The sequence below is a fragment of the Xenopus laevis genome, chromosome 3L, assembly GCF_017654675.1.
Source record: "Xenopus laevis strain J_2021 chromosome 3L, Xenopus_laevis_v10.1, whole genome shotgun sequence".
NCBI classification, from domain to species: domain Eukaryota; kingdom Metazoa; phylum Chordata; class Amphibia; order Anura; family Pipidae; genus Xenopus; species Xenopus laevis.
In genome coordinates this window covers 97604748-97627432 of record NC_054375.1, presented here as the reverse complement: position 1 = coordinate 97627432, position 22685 = coordinate 97604748, and the positions used below count along the sequence as shown (strand labels likewise).

General features: G+C 38.2%; 1 protein-coding gene across 5 annotated transcripts in view; it reads left to right on the top strand.

The window, feature by feature from the left end:
* LOC108711293 (unconventional myosin-IXa) overlaps positions 1–22685 on the top strand; it is a 70419-nt gene that overhangs the window by 28728 nt on the left and 19006 nt on the right. For 4 of the 5 annotated variants that reach the window (XM_041586670.1, XM_041586673.1, XM_041586669.1 and 1 more), the window contains exons 9-26: positions 1286–1375; positions 2469–2591; positions 4669–4803; positions 4976–5097; positions 5385–5526; positions 6696–6888; positions 7613–7744; positions 11853–11928; positions 12110–12259; positions 13041–13080; positions 13722–13844; positions 14282–14362; positions 16772–16882; positions 17724–17846; positions 18794–18943; positions 19043–19356; positions 19443–21053; positions 22153–22234. In XM_041586670.1, the coding sequence (XP_041442604.1) occupies positions 1286–1375; positions 2469–2591; positions 4669–4803; positions 4976–5097; positions 5385–5526; positions 6696–6888; positions 7613–7744; positions 11853–11928; positions 12110–12259; positions 13041–13080; positions 13722–13844; positions 14282–14362; positions 16772–16882; positions 17724–17846; positions 18794–18943; positions 19043–19356; positions 19443–21053; positions 22153–22234 (3798 nt within the window). The remainder of the gene's footprint in view (positions 1–1285; positions 1376–2468; positions 2592–4668; positions 4804–4975; positions 5098–5384; positions 5527–6695; positions 6889–7612; positions 7745–11852; positions 11929–12109; positions 12260–13040; positions 13081–13721; positions 13845–14281; positions 14363–16771; positions 16883–17723; positions 17847–18793; positions 18944–19042; positions 19357–19442; positions 21054–22152; positions 22235–22685) is intronic. The other variant, XM_041586672.1, reaches the window with a different exon arrangement.

Genomic DNA, 22685 nt, shown 5'->3' with positions numbered 1-22685 from the left:
AAGTTCTAAACCATGGCTTCCATTATGAGTGTATTTGTATATGAGGCATGCACATTTGCAGTAGTGTAAAAATTTTTAAAAATGTATTCTATTGCACATGGAAATGTCTCAATTGGTGAGGGATGTGTTGAAGAGACAGGTAACTACTTCCACAGACCACTGCAGTTTGCCACCCCATCAGTGAATTAGGCTTTCTTTATCCTTTAAGTGTTAAGTGAAAAAAGGAAGGTGGTCCCCTGCCCCACAGAGCTTACAGTTTGTTGCTTGCAGCAGCTCACCTCCTGTTCTCTCTGCACTGCTAGTAGATGGGTCAATCTAGGGCCAATCTTTCTCTGTCTGTGCTGATTCATCACAAGCAGGATAGAAGTCTTGCATTTTGTTTTGTGTTTTTTAAGGCATAAATGTTTCAAAGAGTTTTGTGAGAATTCTTTTAGCCATATTGTTATCTAATTTGACATTGTAGGGAAATTTAACGGTGACTTGTGAAATATATAAACACAAAAGTGGCTGCTCACAGCAACAGTTTCAAACCTTTAGCTGCCACTGTTTTTCCACAGTCAGAACTACAAAATACCGACTTTTCTTTGTGTAACCTTAAAAGCAAGTAACCCCATATGTAGAATGTTGCATAATGAAAGCAAATGCAACTATAATCATCTTTTCAATATACTTCAAATCTTTTCATTGATGTTGAAGCTATTTTTAAAAGTAACCACTGCTGAAAGCAGTCTCTATCTCTACTATTCTCAGCACTGCTGACCCCGATTGCTATTGAAACAATGTAGCCTCCAGCCAATACTCCATTTCCCACTTTGCCTTGCACAGTGATTCTTGTCCTTTCCAATTCTGTTTATCGCAGAACATGCATGGGATTGTAGGAACTGGAGAACTTGTGAGGAACTAACTACTACAATATTGTTTCAGTAGTACATGTAGTCAGGCTAAAAAGAATTAAGAATTAATTCAGCTTTCATTACTCTGACCCTTTAACTAAAATACATGGATAAATAAAACTGTTTCTAATTACCAGCTGCATTTTTATGGACAGCTTAAGTGTATACATTGAGTTAGACTCGCTATCCCTTAACAGTAAAGCTGTAAGTTTGCCATTGGGTTAGTGAGTAAACCAGCATGCAAAAATATTTGTTCCAATTCACACTAAAATTCTATACTTCACTGTTGTTCCTTTTAACATAACTTGCTTCTTATAAGTTATATGCACTTCAGCTATATAAAAGATGTCATAATCCCTTTCGTTTTTCCTTTCCCTTTTTCCCTCTTTCAGGTGCGGGAAGAGATGCTGCTGGACGCATTGATTACCAGAAAGACAGTCACAGTTGGAGAAAAACTAATCCTGCCATACCGCTTGCCAGAGGTTAGCATCAAAAAGGCTACATTTGGGCTGTTAAGGGTCAAGATAAATGTATCCTGCATAAGGGCTATATTAAAAAGATACATACCATAAGTGAGGGTAGTTGCTTGTTTCACTTGTAAGAAAATAGAATCTGTACCTGTTAGATGCCAAAGTGGGGTGTTTTCAGTATTTATAAGGTAAGGTAAAGTTTCAGTTAATTGTCTCCTGCTCTGGAGGTGGACTACAAAACATACTCTATACCAGGGATCCCCAACCTTTTGAACCTGTGAGCAACATTCAGAAGTAAAAGTAGTTGGGAAGCAACACTAGCATGAAAAATGTTTTTGGGGTGCCAAATAAGGGCTGTGATTGGTCATTTAGTAGCCCCTATGTGGATTGTCAACCTACATTGAGGCTCTGTTTGGCAGTACACCTGGTTTTTATACAACCAAAACTTGTCTCCAAGCCTGGAATTCAAAAATAAGCACCTGCTTTGAGGCCCCTGGGAGCAACATCCAAGGGGTTGGAAAGCAACATGTTGCTCACGAGCTACTGGTTGGGGATCACTGCTCTATACTATTACCCAAATAATAGTCACTGCTGGAAAATGCAGGAGAAAGCATTTTCCCCCATTTTCCAGTGCAGTAAGTAAAACATACTATGTGACATTACCCTTAGGCTAAGGGCACACTAGGCGATAGCGCCGCGATTTGACTCGCGGCGACTTTTCGCCGCGACTTTTAATCCGCAATCGCTGTGGAAACTTTGGCGCTGGCGTCTATGGGGAATCGCGAGCGTAAAAACACACGCGGCGATCTTTTTTCTATTGTCGCTCGAAATCGCCTCGCTAGGCGATTTCGAGCGACAATAGAAAAAAGATCGCCGCGTGTGTTTTTACGCTGGCGATTTGACGCGATTCCCCATAGACGCCAGCGCCAAAGTTTCCACAGCGATTGCGGATTAAAAGTCGCGGCGAAAAGTCGCCGTGAGTCAAATCGCGGCGCTATCGCCTAGTGTGCCCTTAGCCTTAGACATTTTGTTTTATTGTATTGTTAATTGACTGGATAACATGTTGCATCTTGTAGACTCCAATACATTTTCTTTGTTTCCCCAGGCCATCACTGCCAGAGACTCTTTGGCTAAGTCCCTTTATACTGCTCTCTTTGATTGGATTGTTTTTCGTATCAACCATGCTCTGCTTAACATCAACAGCAAAGCCATAGATGAGGGGAGCCAGGTAAGTGGATAAGGGGAAGGCGAATGTTAAATTGTAGACTGTGAAATACTTCAAAGCCAGCAACTGGAACATAGTGATGAGAAGGAAATCAAGAGAGATGATGAATAGTTTTGTTTGAGATGGTAGAGATAGGAAGTAATGGGCAGTCTCCTAGGGGTATAAAAGGTGGTTGTTTTCTGTCCTGGGGGGAATTCTCAAAAGTGGAATTAAGTCAAATTTGGAGTTAAATTATAATATTTTTTTTCTTTATTCAGTAAATCATTAATAACAAATTCACAATTGCATAAGATCAAGAAAGTAATGCCAGCTTCAAAATGATGCCAGTTGTACTGCAGATTTGAATGGAGAAATTAGGTACTCCAAATCCTGGAAACCGCCATATTCACAAAAGGGAGAAAGGCTTTTGTAAATCTGACATACACCAATGTAAAAAAAATCTCTTTATTAAAATAGTGGGTGTCATAATGTTTCTGTTGTACTAGACTTTCTTAAAAGGTATTTATTTAAAAATGTTGATGTTTGATCTTGCCACTGATCTGAGGGATCTCTAATTTATTTAAGAGTTAATGCTACAAATATGGCATGTGTGGGGCAGAAGTATGCATTTCTAGGCAACCGTTGTATGTCAGTGGTGATTCTCATTAATGATAATGAAAAATAACCTCTGCAAAGACAAAACAACACATCACATATGATTTGGTCACTGTGACCTTCTCAGTGAAAACTCTTGGGACAAATTACTGGGCACTAACACAGATTTGTACTGTAACTGATATGGTGCATTTATTGTTTGTAAGTCTCCTGTGATAAAGAAGAATTGTATGTGAGGGATATGGACAATATGTAAATGTAATGTTATTAATGTAATGAGTTCTTCCTTCAGTACCTAATTAGTATGAACCTGTTTAGTTTAGTCTTGGTTAAAAAGTAACTCAGTTAAGATGTGCTTGGGGAATTTGGTTTGTTTAAAGGCTAAGGTATGAATAAGATGTGTAATTTATGGTACAAAACGACCTTCAGTAAATCATGAGCTCCACCTAAATGTACATTGTGCTGGGAAGTGGAGCTAACTAGATTGCCGACTATAGCAATGCCAGTTTACCCTTATATTGTTTGGGATTTAAGGTAAATGCGATTTTAGAGCATGCAATGAGTTTAAACATGTTTTGTACATATAGGTACTGATTGCCCAGTTCAGCAGTGTGGGTAAATATGAGACAATGGCAATACTGTGTAGGAGAATATTATTGCAGCTTTCTGTGTTGTGTGTAAATAAGTCTGATTCTGAGAAGCAAAGGCAACCTGTTTCCAAAAACACTAGGATCCAATAAATATTAGTGAGAATAGGCAGACTTTTTCTAGTGCATACTTGTTTCTGCATGATTATATAGAATTGTCTTCTAACATGTGCGCTGCTGATGTGCAATACACCGAATTCTGTATTCAACCAGCTGAAAAAATTACAGATTTAATACAAAAGGAAAATCTTATACTTTTAACTAATAGTATATATACGATTATAGACACTCTCCTTCTGAGAATTTTGATGGTACTAGTGATAATAGTACAGTAGAACCCCACTTTTACGTACCCGGAATTTTTACAGTTTCTCCAGAAACGACGACAATTATTTGTGGCTCAGCGAACATAAACATCGGTCGATGTCATGTTTTCCTGAAATTTTTGTTAATTTTTAGAGGAAACGTTAAAGTGGGGTTCCAATGTATTCTATATTGCCCCAGTAAGTCATAGCAACCAATGTAATATTTTATTGAATATTATTATTTACAAGCCAGTAAATGCTTCCCCCCAATTGATTAATTGGGGTTCTACACCTGGAGTAATGGTTACCTTTTATTATATAGTCCCCCCCATCGCTCTCTGTAGTAGATAATTATGAGTTAGGTTCCAAAACATCATTTGATGTTTCACCATGGAGTGGGGGAATTTATGCCTAATAATTTTTCTTGGATTTTCTTGTGGGTAACAATAATTTTTATATGTCGTATTCCAACATGGATACCATATCTATCTCATAGGTTGATTAAGTCAGTAATGATATTATGCATTGTCCCAGACTCTCTCTATAGGGGTGCTGGATATCTTTGGCTTTGAGGATTATGGAACTAACAGCTTCGAACAATTCTGTATCAACTATGCAAACGAGCGTCTTCAGCATTACTTCAACCAACACCTTTTTCAGCTGGAGCAGGTAAAGATGATAGCGACACCGTTTTTTCGTTCAGTTGAGCTGTGCAATATGCATTAATTGTGCAGTGTAAACATCCAGTCTTCTGTGTTGTTAATTGATCGTGTTGCATAGCTATGCTTTTTCTGAATGAAGAATGTCAGTGTTACAGAGGATTTTGTCTTGCTTTGTACAGGAGCTGTATCGCTCAGAGGGAATTAGCTGGAGTAATATCACCTACTCTGATAATGGCGGCTGCATTAGTTTAATCAGCAAGAAACCAACTGGTCTTCTCCAGCTTCTAGATGAAGAGAGCAAGTGAGAAGAGACACCTTTATCCATCTCCAAAGCTATTTCTTTTAACTCCATCTACATTTTCACCCATCTTTATCCTTATTAAGGACTTTTTTTTATTCCACTTGCATTCTTCTTCTTTTTTTTCCCCGTAAATAATTTTTATTAATTTTGTAAAGTAAATCCAGGGGTACAGAAAAGAAAAAGGGTGAATGGGGGGGTTCTTCTTAATCTGTTTTCTTACCATATGCATGCCTTTACCTCTGCAACTTTGGTTTTTCTCTGTTAAGTAGTCTTTTTTTTCTCTACAGCTTTCCACAGGCCACTCACCAGACCCTGCTGGAGAAATTTAAGCGTCACAATGAACGCAACCCATACATTGAATTCCCAGCAGTCATGGAACCAGCATTTATAATTCAGCATTATGCTGGCAAAGTTAAATATGGAGTCAAGGTGAGTACTTAGTGAGGTAACACACTTTTGGTTTTGTTTTTGCAACAGTAGTCTGTAGCAAAGAACTGTGAGTTTACAATAAAGCTGGTCATATATTTGGTTGAGCCCAATTTTGTAAAAATGATAACATGTAAGCCGTGTAGAATGCAATGGCTCTCTAGGATGAAAAATCCTTTCATAAACAAGTCATGACTGCTGCCAAAAACATTTTATTTGCAACTGATGGATTTGATAATATAATTTATAAATGTATTGGCAATATTTTAGTGTTTGGTGTTGTTCCCCTTTAAATAGTAAATGAAAAGAAATATGCAAGATGGTCTGAAAATAGAAACACAAACTGCTTAAATAACCGGAGTGTATATACAGTACATAATTTTGCCCCTGGCTGATGTAACACACTGTAGGCTCAAAACAAAGTACCCTGTACCGAATGCGGTAACCTGGAAAGCAACCCCCGTTTAAAGGTAGAACTTTAACCTAGATATTAACCAGTCATATAGCCCTAGCAGAAGTGGAAAAACAGGGCAATGTGAGCATGGTGTAAAGCCATAAACAGTACATAGCCCCCCATTTGACACCACAGTAAATCCAAGCCCCAAAGCAATAGTTTATCTGTTTATTTACATGTAATGGTATGTACAACTTTTCAAACAAATTAGCCCTTCCCAGATATATAGCACTGCATTGTGCAAGAGTCAATTTCCAATGGAGCCACTAATCTCAGCAGTTGCAAACTTTTGCGTTGTTATGCTACATTATCTTAAAGTTTCTAATTTACACAACTGCCTGGTTGCTAGGGTGTATTTAACTCCAACCTAAAACAACTGTATTAAAAGCAAAATAATTTAAAAACCACAAGAAATACAAATATTAAGATCAACTGCAAATTGCCCTAGATCATCACTGTCTTCATCATACTAAATGTTTTTATTAATTTTGTTCAAATGAAAAAGGGTTAGGTGGAAGAATAGATGTGTTGGGGATTATGTACAGAAAACAAAAAACAGACAAACGCAGGGGATTCTAGGGGGTTCTGAGGCTGGGCACTTTAAAATAAATCATAGAATAATTTAACATAAATTAAGGGCAAGAGCCTTTAGATGGGGAAAAGATTTATAGGTTTAGGAGAAAAAGATTTTCACTTCCATTAATCTCCCTGACTGTAGGATTTCCGAGAAAAGAACACAGATCACATGCGCCCTGATATTGTAACGTTGCTGCGCAGCAGCAGAAATGCTTTTATCAGAGGGATGATCTCTATTAGTCCTGTGGGTGCCTTCCGCTGGGCCCTGCTGAGAGCCTTCTTCCGAGCTGTGGAGGCATTTAAGCAGAGTGGAAAGAGTGGAAGCAAGAAGACCAGTGAGTAGCTGTACTGTGCATGTACTGCAACTTAATTAATGTGGAATTATTATAAGTGTGTTGGTATTTGGCTAAATCAAAGGGGTGGTCTTCAAGTGGACAGGTGAATGGTTATGATTAAAGAATCACAAAAGAGAAAAGATTATGTCTAGAAAAGTGGGAGAAAATGGATGTGTACCAATTTAGAGGAGACCAAAAAGGACTGCTTTATGGTAGGCTAGGGAGTTTCTAGGTTAACGTTAGCTAAAGTACATGTGCTTTAATTCTCACGATCAGCTATAGGTATTGCACTTGATATACACAAAATAGTGCAAGAAGGATTGATCTAGGCCACCTGGCTGAAACAGACATAATAGGAGAAAATCTATGCATTTATCTTAGAATATCAACTAAGCTAATAAGCCATGGATTTATTTACTTGGAATTATGCAGCACAGGATGACTGAGCTGAGTTCAGTGCTGATGAGGAACAGATATAAGCAAAGCACAGTTAACTTCCTGGTTCAGTACCTGCCCCAGTTGAAAAAAGTAGCTGGTCTCAAGCCCAATGACCTTTCAACTTCCCTTGAAAGAATGGTTAGCAGTCCATATTATTTATCTCTTATTTCTGGTAGTAATGGTAGACACATCACTGGGGTATTCTTTCTCTATTTCTGCTGGGAGATGGTTACTCTGCACTCTCTCTGGTTAATCTGTCTTCTCTTCCTGTGTGTTTGCTCTCAAGGCTCGGGCCCCCCCTGTACACCGGGGCCCCCCGGCTCAGCTCACAAAGGCCTTTCTAGCTTTAGCTTTCTGCAGCACCCCGTCCACCAAAGGAGCTTACAGATTCTGCAAAGGTGTCAGACCGACCAATACAGTAAGGCTGCCATCCCACAAACCTCTGCAACTGCATATTTACATGCACACACAGCTTACTATCTCCAACCCCTCTGCAAATTTTGATACATCTGTTTTCATAGTCTTCCATCCCTTGTCTTACATTCTCATAAAGTTATGTACAAAAGTGATTCTGTTCAAAATTCGCAAACAATACACGTTTCCATCCAAGAAACATCTTGCAATATGTGGATATATGCAGGGCAATGTACAAGCCAGGGTTAGAGCTCATTTTCCTTATTTATTTTTATATTGCTGCCTTCCTTTATGTATATGTTACTTTGTGTATGGCTGTTTTAATCCTCTAAGATCTTGTGTCACATTTTAAACACCGCACAAGGCATATTGTTTCACATCTATTTATTTATAGATGTTAAAGCAGCTTGGTGTTCTAACCTGTATAAACCGTATATAAAATACAACATTGGCTATCTGAAATAGAAATAGTCAGTTTGATCCTATTTCAGCCATAACTCTAGAATTGTACATTGCCCTGGTGGTCTACTGGCTGCACATAACTAATAACAAAGGCTTCCACCCAAAAACATTTCCTTTGGCTCAAAAAAATCTTTTTCACTGTAAACACCTCTTTTTTCAGAATGTCTGTAACTAACCACTTACACCTAGTCTCAGCATTTACAAAGATCAATATAATAAGCATGTAGACCAGGTAATGCAAATAAGTAGGGAAGGCATATCCAGTGCGCACTATACACATTAACATAAAATTATAATCTATTTTAGGAATTGCATAATGCTTGTCTGCATACCACTAGCCAATGCATGCAATATAGCAGGCTCCTGACATATATCTAAATGCAAATTAGTAGAGCAGGAAGTTTAGTTTTCTCCGCATGTCACCGTTAACTTGTTTTTTCCTTTTCACATATTTTTTCAAGGAAATACTTTTAAATGGTCCCACTCCTTTAAAGGTGAAATATATGCCCCTTTTTTAACTCATTCAGATATATATATATATATATATATATATATATATATATATATATATATATATATATATATATATACACCTTAAAAATTGACAAGAGACCTGGGTTTAAATTATGTCAATAATGATGACTGTCACAGGATTTGCACAAATTTTTTTTATTAAATATATATATCATTACAAGATTTGACCCAGCACCCACAATAATTCAAGAGTACAAGAATAATTCAAGAGTAGAATATAGTATGCTGGTGGTCGAGGGGATAATTTCCCAACCTCACATTAGGCTCACAGAATCATTTAACCCATCACTTAGATAGATTTTCTAGAAATCAGATGAACTTCAAGTCCCAGAGTCTATCACTCACAATGGAACAATATGAAGGTGGGGTTTTCTAAACCAGCGCTTAGAAAATTATAAACTATTGTGGTTTCCTTTTAATCTGTGGCATTGTTTATATCTGTATGAAAATATATATATTTATTTTTGGAAGTGTTTATGCACTACATAAGCCCAGCTAAATGAGCTCATGTCACAAAAGGGGGTATATTTTCCCTTTAACCTAGTGCTAAAAAATGTAGCAAACTTTACATGTCACTACAATAACACAAACATATTTATTTTGAAATGCTCAAAGTAGGTTTAGACATAAAATCGCTAAGGTAAGAGTTACAGCAACTATAACAGTAATGCTTAAAAATCAGGTTTGTAAATGAATACATCTTTTTTTTAGTAATACTTATTTTGCACGCCTTTCGTCCTTAGCAGGAACTAGTTACTGTTACTGCCACAGTTCTTTAAAAGTATACAGTAATAATGACAACACTCTATTATAAAAGATATTAACCAGGGATAGGCAGCTGTTACAGAGGTCCATACACATTGTAACTGACTTTAGAAGCTATCTGTGCATACACATTCGCACACCATTTTGCAGTACAAGACAAGTTGTACATGTGTACTGGTGCAAGCCATAGAATGGAATCTATGGGGTGCAGCTTTGCACCCTCAAATGCTACAGCACTGACATCGGTACTTACAAGTGAGCAAAACTAAACACTTTTCAGGCCAACGCAAACACTTTGTATTCTGACAACAGTATCCTTTCAATAAAGGTTGTTCCCTGTGCTACGTAGATGCACATATGCACCCTGTTGGACAAGTGAAACCGGTATGTCGTGCCTCTGTCCCATTTCACATGTATAAACTTGTGAATTTCCTTTTAGGGACAAGTCGCCCCTGTTTTTGGCATAACTGGAAGTATTCTGTTAATAGTAGTGTGCAGCCTAAGCATATATTTACACACCATTTCACTTTCTACAATATATTTAGTCAGTGACTCATTTGTACATAAGTGCAAACAGAGTATCGGCACTATGACTGCACATATCTTTTAACACATGCAAGATTGTCCCAGAATCCTCTTACCAACTTGCCCATCAGTACTTTACATGTAAATATTAGTCATGCTATGCCTAATCACAGACATGGAGTTGCAGTTCTGTTCTACCTACAGTTTCATAAAACATTCCCTATGCATGCCAATCAAAATGCATGTGCGCCTCTCTGTGTATACATATACACATAAACATTTCTCTAACTTGTAGTAGAAACATGAACAATATGTTCCATCTACTGGATATCCTGCATTATCTTATTTCAGTCCATTTTGTAACACTTGAAGTTATTATTAGTTCCAGGCTTCACCAGTATTTTGAATGGCCTGACTGCAATATGCAGGGTTTGAAATATACAATTGAAGCATGAATGCCCTTTTTAATAACTGGTCCTGTTGCTGCTAGCACAGAGCTATTCTATTTCTGATTGGTGTTATTAGTAGGTTGACAAGCAACTCAAAGCTATGTAATAAATTAGTACATGTAACTCTCTTTACATAGCAGTCAACTTTGGAATCAGCAGTCAGATTTTATGTGCAGACATATGAAAGATTATGTAGAATGCTTGTACTTGAGATGCTCCGCATGCAAATACATGCAGATTGGAAGCAGACATGCTATATTTTGTATTAAGTCTAAATCTAGAGAAAACAGACAAACAAGAATCATGTGTTTTTAGCTCTGTAGTTAAATTGCAAGTGCTATCGATGGTCATTTTTAACAGGATCTCTTGTTCCCATAGAACAGGCAGAGCAATTAGCCAGTCAAGCCTCGGTGTGAGACCCAGAAGTCTCCCAAAAGAATATAAAAACTAGGACAGATTATTTGAGTGCTTATTTCCCTTGCTCTGTTTGCTCTTAACTATGTTCTTTGCATGTGCTCTTATCTTTGCCTGGCTGGGATGTTACAAATACCTTGGTCTGATAGCAGGCCCGGACTGGCAATCTATGGGTTCTGGCAAATACCAGAGGGGCTGCTATAAGGTCCCATAGTCAGTCAGTATTTAGTGGGCTGGTGGGGCTGTTTGGGCCTCTATGTAGGTTGATTGGGCCTCTGTGTACCTGAAATGCCAGGGCCTACTTTAATTCTCAGTCCGGACCTGTCTGATAGGAAAGCATGCGTCATGTGAATGTGTCTCCTGCCATCTCCCCATCTCACCATGGAATGCTGCCTGATGCCCATGCTATCTCTCCCCTTCTCTTTAAAACTTTATCTCTCCCTCATTCTCTTCCTTTATATTTTTGTATTGCTAACACAATTTTGAGTCTGCAGGAAAAATGTGAAGAATTTAGAGCTGACCACCTGAACTGTTTCACATACAGTGAATTTAGCAAAATGTGAATAATCTATACCAAAAAAAAATGTTTTTCTAATGCAGAACAACACTTACTGGTAATGCCACAAAACATAGTCACATTTAAACATAAATACATTGTAATACAGTTCTAATAAGGGAGAAGCACAACAAGATTAACTTATTAACATATACATAGACACATAATTCTCTCACAATAATGCAGAAATGGCTCACAGTTAACTGCAATATAGAGGAGAAAATGGACATTACTGCAAGCTGCACACATGTATGCAAGATGTATTTTAACACAGGGAGTGAGCATTTCATTGCATATCTATCCCTGGAAAATAGATCTACAGCTCAGACTTCAAATATTCAGGTCAGGAGTAAAGAGATCCCAGCAACCAACCCTTTGTCGTATAATCATTTGATCCTTCTTTCCAGATATTCCTCGCCGGACTCCTCGCTCTCCCCTTTCTGACCTGCAGGGAGCAAATACTATCCAGGATAGAAGCCCCAAGTGAGTAGTGCCAATCACAGAAGCATATTTCCTTTCTTTGCCTCTTTTAATAAATTGTGTGTATTCTTCATTGTTTAACGTTACATCTGTTGTTATTTTTTTATTGACTTGCTTTCTCTTCGTATATATATATGCTCTTTGCCATTCCAGTCTTCATGCCATCCTCTCCTTATTATTTCAGAGAAATGAGCTGGACTGCACGAAGGCAAAATCGTCTCTCGTCATCTAATCCCTACCTAGAGGGTGGTGGTATCTTCATTAGTTCCTCCAGCACCAACCAGAACAATAGCACTGACAGCAAATTGCTGGAGAGGGCCCATGGAATCCTCATGTAAGAAAGTAGAATGTGGGGGAGAAGGGCATTGAAATTTACAGATAAAGGGTTGGTGTAGAGACAACAAAGAGCTTTTTGCATGTGTCTGTTCAACCTGCTAACCATACAATCAGTGATTACACTTATAAGAGGTTGAATTATCCTTGCAGTGCCCAGTTAGCTTATTAACCCTAGTAGACTTGCTGCATATTCCCGATAGTGCCGTCATCAGCGAGAGTTTCCAGAATGTCTGATAAAACTTGATTAGTCCTGAAGGGGGTTTATTTTTTATTAGAAAGTTGGAATATTTGGGCCCACGTTCAAACCAATGGGCCACTGATTTGGGGGAAAAAATTAGATCATTGACTCATGCCAATATATAATCTAGGTCAGTTAATGTTTGGAGTGTTGCATGCTCTGTATAGGGCATTTTTTAAATTGAACTGAAAAAGAGATTTAGCTAACATTGGTTAGTTATAGTAGGCAATAGAAGTTATGCATCTTGAAGTTTAAGATATTGTACCACAGAAAGCAAAATGCGGGGCAAAAAACATCTGTATAATTAATATAATATATTTATATATTTAGGCATAGGGGTTACCAGGTCCGGACTGAGAATTAAAATAGGCCCTGGCATTTCAGGTACACAGAGGCCCAAACAGCCCCCACCAGTCCACTAAATACTGACTTTCTATGGCACCTTATAGCAGCCCCTCTGGCATTTGCCAGAACCCACAGATTGCCAGTCCCGCCTGGGGGTTACAATCTGATTATAAAAAAAGTGTATGTTTCCTTTTAGGAGAAGCAAGAGCACAAAAAACAAACCTGCGCTACCAAAGGTGGGTCAACAGATATATTATTTAAAAATTTTTGGGGTGGGGGGATTGTACAGTTTTGCTAACTGACTATATAGGTATCTTTTAAATAAGCCCATAGGTTTATCTCACTAGAGGTTACGGTATTTTTACTGGCTACAAAGAGCAAGTACTAACTACCCTGTGTGACAGCTTTAAGCAGAATGCCTTTGCCTACAATAAACATTTGGTGATTTATGCTTCAATAACAAGCATTCTGTTACTTCTTGTAACTTATTCTAAAACGTATGCACAAATCTACTAAATTGATTTCTCACGTAGGTTTACATATATAGTATTTGTATTAAAACAGAACCTTCTTTAGGGCATGCACATCGTCCATATTTTGGTGTTACTGTTAAATACATTAGGTGTGGCATTATCTTTAAAGGCTTTTATGCCAGTGCCATAAAAATGGAGTTTACAGTCTATAATCCTATAAAAAAAAAAAAAAAATAAACACACCAATTTCCCAATGTGACCATGGGACTAAATGGGCTCTTTGTGCACTGCTGTGCATGGACTGCATGTTGACTAGCATGTTATTTAGTATGTGTGCATTGACTGACATGAAAGAATACTGTGTGTGCACAACTTCTTCGTGACATTGTTTTCCCTTAACTTAGCATCTGCTGGATGTGAAGTCCCTAAAGCATCTCTCCAATCTAACCCTACATGATCGCATTACCAAATCATTACTGCATCTCCACAAGAAGAAGAAGCCTCCTAGTATTAGCGCACAGTTTCAGGTAAGTACTATCGTTCCTTCCAACCAGCCCTATAGCAAATTAAGGCCAGGATCCTGTATCCCTTCTATTCTCAGGTTTTCTATGGTCCTCGATCGGGCGGGAAAATCGAACCTGCCGATCAAGGGCTGGCCAATTTTTGGCCAGATATGGGTCTGGAAGGCCCGTCGGATGTCCCCATAGCCTGATAAGCTGTCTAAAGAACCCCAAATCGGCAGCTTAAATGTGCCTGTGTATGGCCACCTTAACTGTGTAACCTTGTTTACTGTACATTTGGGTAGGAGCCAGTATATCATTTGTTGTCTTTTTTTAAAAAAAATAAAATAAAACAATAACGGCAAATAGTTTGAGACGGTTTTAACCACATTTTATGAATAAAAGTATTGCTGCAAAATGCAAAGTTTCTCTGTCCTTAATCTTATATATCTTTACGTTTTCAGACTTCCCTTAACAAGCTGATGGAGACTCTCGGGAAAGCAGAACCTTATTTTGTAAAATGTATCCGATCCAATGCAGAGAAGGTAAGAGTTTCCCTTACCATGATGATTATTGCAGCTTTTACACATGCCAACTTGGAGAAAGTTGAAAGCACAATACGGACATGGATTTGTTTGTGGAGCTTGCTCTTTATCCTTAAGATGGCTATACACAGGCATATTTATGCTGCAGATTTGACCATATATCTATTGTGTAGGTTTGAAAATCCCATCAGGCAATGACTGCATTTGTGTGTTGATGCAGTCCTCTCCTGATGGGCCTGCATAGACACCAGTTATAAGGAAATTATTGGTCAGGGGGCCAAAGATTTGGATCAGCCTTATTTGGTGCAGAATGTAGGTGGCAAAACTGTGAAAAGATCTGCTTGTTTGTCAGCCTTGACAAATGTATTACCAGCTTTACAGAGTGTTTAGCAAATATTAAAATATATGATTGAGACCCCATTAATGCTACATTGAGAAATACAGATTTGTATTGAAAGATTTTTGTTTTGCTAAAAGCTAATTAGAGTCTTCCAGAAGATTATACATACAACTCCCAGTTTTAGCCTATACTGCTTAATTAGTGACTGAAACGGTGTTCAAGGGTTGTTCATCTTTGAGTTGACGTATAGTATGATGTAGAGAGTGATATGAGATTTCAGGGAATCTAGTTGTTGTGGTCCAAATTATCCTAGCATGCATTGATTTGGAATATGAGTAGGCGAGGGCCTGAGTAGAAAGATGAGTAATAAAAAGTAGCAATAACTATAAATATGTAGCTTTACAGAGCATTTGTTTTTAGATGGGGTCAGTGACCCCCATTTGAAAACTGGAAAGAGTCAGAAGAAAAAGTAAAAGAATAACAATCTTTAAAAAATAAAGAAGACCAAATGAAAAGTTGCTTAGAATTGACCATTCTATAACAGACCAAAAGATAACTTTAAGGTGAACCACCCCTTTTAAGGTGCAATTTGGCATTTTTTAGTCATGGAGTACTGGATATGAAAGCCTAATGTAACTTTGTATGTTATATTAAGACTTCTACATGTCAAACTTAAAGGAACAGTTCAGTGTGAAAATAAAAACTGGGTAAATAGATAGGCTGTGCAAAATAAAAAATGTTTCTAATATAGTTAGTTAGCCAAAAATGTAATTTATAAAGGCTGGAGTGACTGGATGTGTAACATAATAGCCAGAACACTACTTCCTGCTTTGCAGCTCTCTTGGTTTCAACTGATTGGTTACCAGGCAATAACCAATCAGTGACTTGAGGGGGGGGCACATGGGTCATAACGGTTTGCTTTTGAATCTGAGCTGCATGCTGGGGATCAATTGCAAACTCACTGAACAGTTTTGTCCCATATGTCCCCCCTTAAAGTCACTGGGGCTCATTTAAAAACACTGGGCAAATTTGCACCTGGGCAGTAACCCATGGCAACCAATCAGATGATTGCTTTCACTGTTCAACTTGCAGCTGTCTGAAAAAAAGCTAATCACTGATTGGTCACTATGGGTTATTATAACTATATTAGAAACATTTTTAATTTTGCTCAGCCTGTCTATTTATCCAGTTATCATTTTTACACTGAACTGTTCCTTTAAGAATATATATATTCTTATTTTAACCCCATTTTGCTTCTATTTTCTTGTTTTCTATTCTTTTCCTTTTGTTCTAGCATTTCAATCTCTTTATATCAAAAGATATCGAGAGTAAATACCCATGTTCTCAATGAATGTATTAGGCACAGTTCTGTGGTTATGTTTGGGCTGCAGTAAAGTAAAAATGTTTGTATAAATTAATGTATGTTTAAATTAAATACATAATAAGCAGCAACCAGGTTACTGAAGCAGACAATGTTACAAAATGGAAAGGCTCTCCATGAGAAATAACTGGTGTCTACAAATCTCCAAACCGGTATATATCAGATGAAAAGGGAATATTAGTGCCTACAGAGAAAAAAGATCTGTGACCAAGTGTAATATATTACAGGTATGGGATCCCTTATCTGGAAACACATTATTTATAAAGCCTTGAATTACGAGAAGGACATCTCCCATAGACTCCATTTTAAGAAAATAATTCAAATTTTTAAAAATTACTGCTTTTTTCTCTGTAATAATAAAACAGTACCTTGTACTTTATGGTAACTAAGCTGCAGAAATTCATATTTGTGGCAAAACAATCCTATGGGGTTTATTTAATGTTTAAATGTTTTTTAGTAGACTTAAGGCATGGAGATTCAAATTATTTTGGATAATAGATCCTATACCTGTATTAGGCAAAGCAAGTATGATTATGTAATAACAGTTTGGATATATATATATATATATATATATATATATATATATATATATATATATATATATATATATATATATATATCATAAATAAATAATAAAATGATTTCTTGTCAGATTTGATTGTCTTCATTATTATTTTCTACTTTCCAGGTACCAATGCGTTTTGATGATTCTTTGGTCCTAAGGCAGCTGCGTTACACTGGAATGCTGGAAACTGTCAGAATACGCCAGTCTGGCTACAGCTGCAAGTACCCATTCCAAGTAAGATGGTGGGGTGTTTGCTTTCCTTTATAAATATTTGCCATTATTTTTATTTGCAATGTATTCAACAGATGCCAGCTATTTCACTGATTATACGTGCTGGCACGTTAACAAGTGTATTAATATCAAGCAAGTTAAAACTGCAGACAGTTCAAATAAATATAAGAAACAGACTGCAAGGCAGCTCATACTTTGAAACACAGGCAGGATCAGTTAGGGCAGGGGTCCCCAACCTTTTTTTTTTTTTTTATCCCTGAGCCACGTTCAAATGTAAAAAAAGAGTTGGGGAGCAACACAAGCATGAAAAAAAATCCATGGGGATGCCAAATAAAGGCTGTGATTGGCTAAACTGGCAGCCTACAGGAGACACTATTTGGCAGTATGCATGTTTTCTATGCAACCAAAAGCTGCTTCCAAGCGAGGAATTCAAAAAGATGCACCTTGCCACTGAGAGCAACATCCAAGGGGATGGTGAGCAATATGTTGCTCATGAGCCACTGGTTTGGGATTACTGAGTTAGGGCATCATTTGCAAGACATGGGGACAGCTTTAGCTTTGTGTGTCAGATTTTAACCCCTGTAATAACTCTTTGTGGCCTGGGCAGTGATTTAATGAGCAAATAAGACTAATGTTACAAAGTGATGGTAAGAGTGCTATTCCACCCAAAAAACACACATGGCTCTCATTGTCAGTGAGAGTCGTTTGAGGCAGCTGAGGCTTTCTTTGCTGCCAGAAATAACCCTGATGCACAGTAACTTTAGCTTTAAGGTCTTGAATGATAATGGAGATCAGTTAGGTTGTTGTTGCACAAATTATTACTTTGTTCTGTTCCCTTTTGTAGGACTTCATAACACAGTTTTCAGTGTTGCTGCCTAAAGAAAGTTCCCCTGTTCATCAAAGCATCAAGGAATTCTTCTGGAGAATAGGCCACAGCCCTGATCAATACCAAGTGGGGAGAACCATGGTAAGGTGAAAGGTTATAGTACTGTTGCGATGAAACTGCAGAATTAACTTTAGCTGACTAATAGTGTGCTTCTTTTAAAGGACCAGTAACATCAAAAAATTCAATTGTTTTAAAGTAATAAAAATATAATGCAGTGTTGCCCTGCACTGGTTAAACTGCTGTGTTTGCTTCAGAAACACTACTATTGTTTATATAAATAAGCTGCTGTGTAGCCATGGGGGCAGCTATTCAAAGGAGAAAAGGCTCAAGATACACAGCAGATAGCAGATGAGCTCTGTAGAACATAATGTTATCTGTTATCCATTATTTATCCTGTGCCATATAGCCGTTTTTCAATTTCCGCCATTGCTACTCAGCAGCTTGTTTATATGAACTATAGAAGTGTTTCTGAAGCAAACACACCAGTTTTACCAGTGCAGGGCAACACTACATGATATTTTCATTACTTTAAAACACTTTCAGTTTTTGGTGTTACTGTTCCTTTAATTTCATCGTTGTATAAAATCACCAACCAAATATTTGGACCACTAATATTTGCAGATATTTTCATTACACTGAATCCATAATCATTAAGATTTGATCACCAGCAAATACTCAAGATAAGGTTTTTACAGATTACAAAACCAAACCTTCATTTGCTTACAGCATGAATGCAGGTTTCTTACTCTTACTTACTTACTGTAGCAAAAACTTCACAAAGATTTCCTTCTCTGCAAACAAACAGATTATTGTTGTCAGTGAAGTTACATTAAAACAAAAGTATGATTTCGATAATCTTGAAATTCTTACAAATCACAAACCTAATTTAGTCTTTTTAGGAGGATGCGCCATTTTCTAAATCTTGTTGAAGCTTATTTGTTTGCCTTATAAAATATAACACCTTTTCTCAATGTCAGGTTTTCTTCTTTCTGGTTAACCCAGAGAGTTAAACTTCTCATTTTTTTCAGGTGTTCTTGAAAGAGCAGGAACGACAGTGTCTTATGGAAATGTTGCACCAAATAGTTCTTCAGCGAATCATTTTGCTGCAGCGTTGGATAAGAGCAAAACTCCAACGAAAGCGGTTCCTAATCCTCAGGGATGCAGTAGTTACCATCCAGGTATTCCCACTTGATATAGAACTAGTGCAGTTACAAAAAATGATCTTTTATGATTCATTCTTTAATATCCTTTAAATGTGATCATACTTCATTCTACAGAGATGTTGGCGACATTACAAGAGGCGGTGGATTGGGGAAGAACCCATGGTAAACACACTCATTGCTTGCGAGGCAGCTTGTATAATTCAGTCATGGTGGAGAAGTCAAAGAGTACGGCTCAGTTTTCTAAAGGCAAAGAACTCGGTACTTGTTATACAAAGCTGCTGGCGAGAACACAACTTGAAGAGGCAGAGGGCTGCTCTGTCCATCCAAGCTTGGTGGAGAGTGTATTGTCAGAGGAGTCTGTATCAGAGAAAGCGGAAGTACATTATAGCACTGCAAGCAGCATCTAGAGGTTATTTAGCCAGATGCAGGTAATTACAATAACAATGATATAATAAAATATAGAACTACATAATGCCTTGGGCCTGTACAACAGTTTTTATTTTATTCCTAATAGGTTTCATTCACTCATGGATCAAAAATCAAGCTGTTTTTCCCATGAATTTTCCCAAGGAGATGAGAATTGCGGACCCAACAGACTTGGTGCTCACATGCCAGACATGAATTTCACACACTTGCAGGATTCTACTGCTTTGGAGCTTACTGGGCAGCAACTGTTAGATTCTGTTTGTTTAGAAGATCTCAACTCTGTATCTGACACACCAGTTGAAGTCCACATAAGGGAAAGGCTAAAATCTCTTGAGAATCCAAATCAGCGAAAGGTTTTCCGAGCAAAGAGAGAAAGCCGGCGCTTGCGGGAGCTAGAGCAAGCTCAGTTCAGTCTTGATTTACTAAAAGTACGCAGTGAAGGAATCTCCCCTTCAGAGGAGCGGCGTTGGTCTGCAGAGGTTCTGGATCGGCTCACTGACACTCCAGAGAGTGAAGGTTCTGTATTTAGTTTGGAACTTATAAACTTTGACGAAAATTTGCAGTCTCCTACTCAGCAATCTGCCTCTGAAATAATACCCAGCTCTCCAACTCATGCACTAATAAGCAATACTAGTGAGGCACACCAAGATTCCCCCAGTCATGAGATTTCAGCCTCACAGACTTATGACCCATCAAGTTTTCCTAGTATAGAACCTCCAGGCTCTGTCACACCTAAACGACAATGCACTCCCAGTAATGATAATGTAAGTCACCATCAGCGCACTCCAGAAAAGCCTCCTTCCGATGAATCCTTGAGTCCTATCATTTCTGTTCCACACTCCAGCAAGTTTTTACCAGGATCTTCTAATCATGATTCTGTTAACTCTCACTCCAGTAATTGTATCCAAGTATCTTCTGAATCTCCAAGATCACTAAATGTCTCCTCCAATGGACCTGTAATTTCCGATGTTACAGAGGAAAATGCTCCTTTCCACCACGTACCATCCCCTGCATCTATAGCTGTTGATATAACCAACTCTGCATCATCCAGCTGGAGGCAGAAGCCTCAAGGGTTTGAAATATCAGAGAGTGCTCCTGCTAAAAGCTCAGTTCCCATTTTTTATAGGACACACACTCGGGAGCCACTGCTGTCAAGCAGCCTCCCTACATTCTATCTCCCACAACAGGAAACCGTGCCGGCCCAGAATCTCACAGAAACTGGGGAGATCCCTGCAGATTCTGTCTTGCAGAGACTTGAAAAGCTGAACCAGGAGAAGGAGCAACAGCAAAAACAACTTCAGCAGGAGAAGGAGAGGCAAATGATGGAGCAGATCCGCCAGGAAAAACTAGAACTTGAGCAGCAACGCAGGATTCTGGAGAAGCAGGAACCAGAGAAAAGTCCATTAGGGACCTCTAAAAGGCTATCTGATAGGCCTCAGTCTTTGCTTATTCAGAGTCCTCAATGGAAAAGTCCTCCAACTAAGCCCACTGTGGAGATAAAGGGACTAAGCATTGGAGGGAAATGTGACCCAGAAGTTTTACAAAATGATCGTCCAGTAAGCAAAACTGTAGGAGGGCAGGACCCAACACATAGGGACCCTATGGGGGAGACAAGAGATACAGGAAAGCGACCTTGGTTGCACACCACAGGGAATTCCACCATATTTTTTAATCCTAAAGGAAATATTAGTCGCTCAGAGTGAGTGGATTATTTACACTACTACTTTTTTATACACTGTTGTTGCTTCCACACCTTTGTGTGTTTATATCTCACTATCTCTTTGTGTATTATTATTATATTATGTATGTTTCACTGTCTTCCTCTTTATGTGTGTCTCTATCATTTTATTTGTGTTTATGTGTGTATGTTGCTATCTCCCTCTCTCTGTATGTGCGTTTATATACAGGGCCGGATTTACATATCAGACGCCCCTATGCCTGCTGTTGTCCGTCGCCCCATCCCCTCCCCTTTATTTGCACAAATTCTCAGAGCAATGAGGATTGGTGCACAGGAATTTTAAAAATAATATCGTATTTCCTGCGCATCCCCAGTGTTTTTGAACCAATGTGGGTGTGGTTGAGCAGCATGGCGCCCCCTAAAATCCTGCCGCCCCAGGAGGAGTTTCCTGGCCAAATAAGGATACAAGGCCGAAGGCCAAGTGCTGTTCTTTGCAGGTCATGAAACTTCGATGTGCCTTCTGATATCTTTATATTTGACAACAGGGAGGACCTTATTTATTATAATACACAATACAGCATTAAAAACTGTGAGTCATGGGAAAATTACATTACTAAGCACCAGTTATATATATATATATATATACTGTATATATACACACACAAATATATAATTTGAGTCCCATCACTCACTGAAACTTGTGTATTATAACAAATAATGTGAGGATATCAGAAGTCAACTCAGAATGCCACATGTACACAAAGTGAATAAATATTGATAGAGTATACAAGAGCTAAAGGCTATAGAAAGATATAGCAATTCTGAAATATAAATAAAAAACAATTTACAATGCCTTTCCTAATACACACAGACACATGGGCAGTGCCATACAGAGTGTGATTAGATGACACAGGTTTGCTCTGGTCCTGCTGGGAACAGTACAATAGAAAAATTCAGGGTCATTTATAGATTTAAATTTTTAGTTCTTTCAGGGCATCCAGTGATTTACATGAAAAATACATTTTCTTTTCTATCCCAACCATTGTACTAAACTCTCTGTCTGCTGCTTTTCTATCCCATGTCAATATTCTGCCACTGACTCTGTTTTTCTTGTTTGCAGTATAAGCTCCTCCCCTCCTCAGCGGTCTGCCCATGATCCTGTGAAACGACTGGATGCAACAGAGCCCTCTGGAGTGACAGAAGTAAGTGTTGACTGACTCAGAAATCTTGTTACCTCTAAGCCGTAGTAGGTCGAAACCAAACAGCCTTTAATCCCCATGCTGTTCTTCTGATTTCCACCCATTCCAGGATAAATGATAAAGGCGTGCCCAAAGAATCCTGACATCTTATCCACATAATGGTTAAAGTAGGCAGCAGTAACATTGTAGCACAGCAAGGGGCCCATTTATTGTGCTGTGTAAAAACAGTGGAGAAAAACATCACCGGTGATATAGCATATGACATAGCAACCAATCTACCATTAGATTTCTCTTCAAAATCGGGAGTCCATATAGTTATTCAGCCAGGCCCAAGGGACTCGCCCCAGTTCAAAAAGGCAATCAACTGCAGAAAAGTCCCAAGGCCTCTTCAAGTAAAAAATATTAATTTATTGTAAATTAATATTTTTTACTTGAAGAGGCCTTGGGACTTATA